The sequence below is a fragment of the Nannobrachium achirus genome (genome assembly GCF_963921795.1).
Source record: "Nannobrachium achirus genome assembly, chromosome: 8".
In the NCBI taxonomy this organism is placed as follows: domain Eukaryota; kingdom Metazoa; phylum Chordata; class Actinopteri; order Myctophiformes; family Myctophidae; genus Nannobrachium; species Nannobrachium achirus.
The window spans coordinates 41665768-41671585 of NC_137817.1; the positions used below are offsets into that span (position 1 = coordinate 41665768).

Below are 5818 nucleotides of genomic sequence, written 5' to 3' on the forward strand. Positions count from 1 at the left end.
GCGCTGTGATCATGGGAATTCCCTCAGTCATCATAGGAGCAGTGGCTTCTACAGCAGGTAAGTTATAACAAACACATTTGTCAGTCAGTTACTGCCCTCTGCTGTTCCGCTGAGTATAAGACACAAACATGTTGAAATTCAACTTCTCAGACTGCAACCAAACACTGTACGGACTTCCATCTCCGTTTGAGCGCGGGGAGGCAGGGCATGTGCTGCCACTGGCCTTGCAAAACCTCACCCCATCCTGGGTGTCTGTGTCCCAGTAAACACAAGCCGTCATTTAGCCCAATGGTTATGTTTAGCCCTCATTTGAACCGTCTATCGTCAGTCTGTCTATAGACCGATTGTAGCTGATTACATTTAATCCATTATTCCATACTTGTTGATTAAAAAAACAGCTTTAATATCCACACCTGGTTTTCAAATATTGGACTAAAGTAATTTTAAGAACCAATTTCACTATATAGTCTAGTTGAGTTGTAGCCGTCATCTGAACGCTTCCATAATAACGATATATTACCGTTCAGGACAAACGTGTGTTAGACCATCTTTTTTTTAAATACATTTTTATCAAGTTGTTCATTATCGGATGCTAACAGTATCTCCCGGTTTTACCTTAATAGTTGATTGCATCCACTGAGCAGTTTCTGGCCATTGCACATCTTATAGCCGTCTAAAAGACGTGCTGGTCAATACCTTTGAAAAATTCTAAAAGTGTATTAAATAATTGCATAATGCCGTGGTACGCTGCTCATGACAGCATACTATTACTCAGAGCTGCCAACCCTCACGCAATGAGCGTGAGACTCACGCAAATGACCCTCTTCTCACGCTCTCACGCCACACATCGTATTTCTCACGCCGTCATCTCACCAGCCGTCACAAAGTGGAAAACTGCGTCAACTCTCAAGTGTCACTGACTGAGACATCCACTTCGGCCGCGATTTGAGCAACAAAAAAGGGCTTGAAATACAGTATCTGATTCTGAAGTAATGATTAGATGCGTCGCTGTGTCTTAGGTTTTCCTGAAAGTTGGCAGCCCTGCTATTACTTCTCTGAGTTACATAATTCATTCTGACACCAACAGCCACAAACACACAAGACTGCATGTCACCCCCACCATACGATAATGATTAAATAAAATCGTTTTATAGCTATGCATCAATATAAAGTTAGTTTGTGTTGTCAAACAAATGCACCGACCTCAAACGAACAGCGGGAAGCGATATGTCAACTACTAATAGCTGCTGGAACCCCTTTGAATCACAAGCTGCCGTGGTCGAGCGGTTAGCGCGCAGGTTTCAAGTACAGTAGATCCTGAGTTTGAACCCCATCGACTCCCAGTGTCAAATAATAACAGTGCAAGAAATCATCACAAATACGATCAGCTGCGGTGGTACGGGTAGGATACGGCTCTCAGAGCTAAGGAAAAATTATTTTAAATCCTGCTGGCTGCCATCATTTTCACTAAATCTTCACTACTTTCGGCGGCCGCTAGGGGCCGCTAAAGGCGTTTAAATGACGGTGATACAATGGCTTGGCTTGGCATAGACGGTGAAAAAACTTTAACATTTAAACTCGTCACAGACTGGATCTAGCTATACGTCCGGTTTAGGCGAAGGCGTCATCTGAACGCGATTTAACCCCCAAATTGCTTAGTGGGGTTGGGTATTGGAGCCATAAGTGCCGCTGTCATGTCTTCCACGGACTCACTCCTGCTTCCTGTTCACTCATCTCTATCTACAATTTGAAACTGACAGAACGGTGCATTCGACATACAGACGACCCAAAGCAGTCCAATTGGCTAGGACTGATCACGTGGCACACGGAGTTCTTAACCGGAAGTGCGTCCGGCGGTCAAATACGGACATATTGAGTACACCAAGGTTTTATGTTATAGGTCTAAATGTTGAGTAAGGGTAGAAACTGCCGGATGCTAACTTGCATAATGTTGAGCAATTTTCATAATTTGCATAATTAGCTTCAATTAGCATAATCCCCTATAATAATGGATAATATGTCAAAAACTGATTGGCCGATTTGAACAATATTGGAGTGGTTTTGGGGGTTATTGAGGATGCTGAATCCATTTTCTAAATTCAAAATGGCCGTTTTAAACCGGAAATGGCCTTATACCAACTTAACTCTCCTACTGCCAGATCATTTATTTATTTATTGGGTCTGGCGCCATCAAAAAGCGGCTTACCTTTGCGACGTTATAGTAGATAGACAGACAGACATTTATTTATTTATTTTTATTTTTTTTGGTTGTGCAATAGTGCACTTTGGTCTGCCAGGCAGCAGAGGGCGGCGTCATGCGAGAATGAATGTGAATTTGCCTGTTATGTGTTGAAGAAGAAGAAGACCAGTCACTGGCCACAGAGCCTTACAGCCGGAGGAAATCAACAAGGAAGTGAATTGTTCTCCGTTGATCTAACGCATAATGGATTTTTTACACCATCACCGCGGAAAATGTGTTTACAGTAGACGGCCGCGCGACCCCTCATCAGCTTACAGTCATCAGACGAACGAACCGAACGAGCGCCGTATTGGCATCGAGGTTCTGTAAAAAATGGGGCGAACGTTAACGTTCAAAGCGTGGGAAGAGTTAAAGTGGGGTGATTTTGATACTTTTTTATGTTGTAGCCTATATGGCCATTTCTGGTTTAAAACGGCCATTTTGAATTTAGAAAATGTCAGAAATGGATTCAGCATTCTCAATAACAATAACCCCCGAAACCACTCCAATATTGTTCAAATCAGCCAATCAGTTTTTGACATATTATCCATTATTATGGGGGATTATGCTAAATAAATCGAATTATGCAAATTATGAAAATTGCTCAACAAATACAAGTTAGCATCCGTCAGTTTCTAAATGCTGGGAACCCATACTCAACATTTCTAACATAAAACCTTGGTGTACCCAATATGCCAGGGTTCAGATTCTGGCAAGTGTATGCGAGTAAGAGAAGTCAGTTAGCCAAAAAAGAAAAGGAAAATGTTTCTCACTTAGTGCATTGCCGAGTCCTTCTCAGAGTATGAACACTTCCGAGAGCAAGGCTGGTTTCAGGCACCAGAAGGAACTCAGACAGCCAACGGGCAAGACTGTTGTGCAGACGAGAGATCAGACAGCAAAGATTTAAAGAAGAATGCACAACTTAGGTGACAACTTATTTAATGAGTATTTTCCATTCTCTCTCTCTCTAGGCATCAGACAGGGAGTGTGCATGGGTGATAATAAGTGTTCTGCTGGCGGGCGTGGCTGGCACAGGTCTGGCCTTCTCTGGGGAAAGTGCCATGGCTTTCTGGCTGCTGATTTCAGACATGCAGTACTTCATGATATTCCCCCAGCTCGACTGTGTCCTGCACTGTAGCCGCGACCGCGTCAATGGTTACGGTGCAGCTGCCGGCCTCATCCTGGGGACTTTGCTGAGACTTTTGAGTGGGGAGCCAAGCCTCCGCCTCCCCCCTGTCCTGGTGTTCCCTGGTTGGAGGGAGGATGAGCTAACAGGGGAGATCCTCCAGTATTTTCCCTTCAGGACGTTGATAATGTTGCTTACCTTGCTCATCATTGTCTCATCCTCTTTGCTGGCACGTCTGGTCTTCACCCGCCACATGCTGCCCTCGTTCTTGGGACTTCCTTGGTGGTGTCTTGAGGGAGGATGGGGATGCTGTAGGTTTAAGTAATTTAAATGGAGTAAAAAGAGAGGATGTACACTTACCTGCTACTGACAGTTTGCTGCCTACCTCCACCACCAGCTTGCAGAACTAGCTTTTGTACATTTATTTAGCTTCAACTATAGTAACCCCACCTAGTTCAAATGAATCACATTATTTTTGTAAGTTTGTTTGGAGTTGGAGACGATTTTGAGACTTTTTATCAGCCCATACAACCGACCCTGTTAGAAATGGAAATTAAATGCTGTTAAAGTGTTTTAACACATCAGCAAATAAGTCAGCTTGTGTCCCGTGGTTCAGTTTATTTTCATTGTTGTATTTCATAACGTGAATGTCCTGAAGTCAAATGATTGCATTCTTATCTGTAACATCTAAGAGTGATGCAACCACTTACAGGCGGCAGGCATTCACAACTGGCAATAATAACCTTTTACCTACTGTATGTATTTTTTGCGCTGTTTATTTTATTTTTATTCACTTTTTTTTACTATATCTACTGCATAGTACTGTGTTCTATCCGTCTGTCATTCAATGTTATATGAGATACTTCAATGGTTTCCTATGTAAATAAGTCTAGTCTTTTCTAGGATCTCCTTTTAGTTGACCTTGTACCAGTGAACCTACCGTCATGATACTGTACTTTTTTTCTATGCAAACTTCTAATAAAGTCCTCAATCAATCAATCAATAGATTGGTAATCTGCTTGTCAATAAAAAAGGGAATCATGATTATCCTGACATTTAACTCTTTCTCAGCCAAAGCCACTTAATATTAAAACCGGATTAAACTGTACTTCTTCTGTACTTAAATTAGCCGACCGGAATTTTCCGTACTAGGTCATTAAAAACGAAATAAATGATAATGATAAAAAAAAAAAAAAAAAAACGATCGGGAGCTCTTCTCCATCTCTTCTTCGACTGATCAAAAAGGATCATTCTCTCAACCCTCTGAACCGGAAGTACTTCTGGTAGCTTTCAGCCAGCATAGCCAAAGTCCCGTCCACTTACATTGTAGGAGGAGGCGTTAGCATAGCATCTGTCCGTGATGTTTTCGATCAGAAAAAAGTTGACATGGGCGCTTCATATGGAGTGGATTACATTCGCTTACCTCGATGTGCACGGATCGTGCACACGAAGTGCACGGGGGGGAAGATGACTCCGACAAAATCCCCACTATATGCCAATGCAGATTGAGACACTTCGTGGTGAGTAAACAACTGGGGATCGAAAGAAAAAAAAAGAACGGTGCCATCCAAGAAGGACGGGGGGCGCGCTGATGCTCATAATCATAATATTATGTCTCAGATCATAATACAATAATAGAAATTTCCGGCTAGTCCACAGACAAGCCATTCTGGCCAGGCTGGGAAGAGTTAATGCTGGGAAAGTGCACACTCCTTTATTAAAGGGGTGTGAAGGGGTGTGCTAGCCACACCCCTTTAATAAAGGAGTGAAACGAAATGGAATTCAGGTTGAGTGTCAGGCTAGATGTTATCTGACTAATAGCTCCATGTATATTAGATAAGAAGACTCCCATCTACAGTAGGACTACATTTTGGGGCCTGATAATGATGATGATGATAATGATCATCATAATGATCATCATAATGAATACAACATTTTAACTAAATCTTTATAAAACAACAATTTCTATAATACCTCTGCTGTTGGGTTGAAATCAGCATGTCCAACATATAAACTTTTCAGGAAATAAAAAAACAAACAAAAGAATATAGTTTGTTTGTAGAACACATACTAGGCTATATACTACCTAATCAAAGTTGGTATGGTGACTTTATACATTGTCAGATACTTGCATGTGTCCTTATATTCTCATCATTTTACCCAATACAGCTCAAGTGGAGTTAGGAGGATTTTGACTATCAATGTGGAGATTTGTTTCCTGTCTGGCTTGGTCTTTCAAAACATCGATGAAAAAGAAATATTTATATCTGCTGCACTTAGGCTTTAAAGGATTTTTGAGCAGTGGTCACAACGCTCCTATACGTGGCCGTGTGTGTGGGTCTGTCTGTCTGTCTGTCTGTCTGTCTGTCTGTCTGTCTGTCTGTATGTCTGTATGTCTGTATGTCTGTCTCCGTGTCCGTAGCCTGCAGTAACCTTTTCTGACCACACATGTT

At 42.0% G+C, this 5818-nt stretch overlaps 1 protein-coding gene across 1 annotated transcript in view; it reads left to right on the forward strand.

Annotated features, from left to right (window-relative positions):
• Window positions 1-3690, forward strand: part of LOC308290112 (high-affinity choline transporter 1-like) — a gene marked incomplete at both ends in the record, with an annotated part of 13518 nt that extends 9828 nt beyond the window's left edge. Inside the window, one exon of the mRNA XM_080731887.1 lies at window positions 3211-3690. Coding sequence (XP_080588013.1) covers window positions 3211-3690 — 480 coding nt within the window. The remainder of the gene's footprint in view (window positions 1-3210) is intronic.
• Between the last annotated feature and the right edge of the window lie 2128 nt (window positions 3691-5818).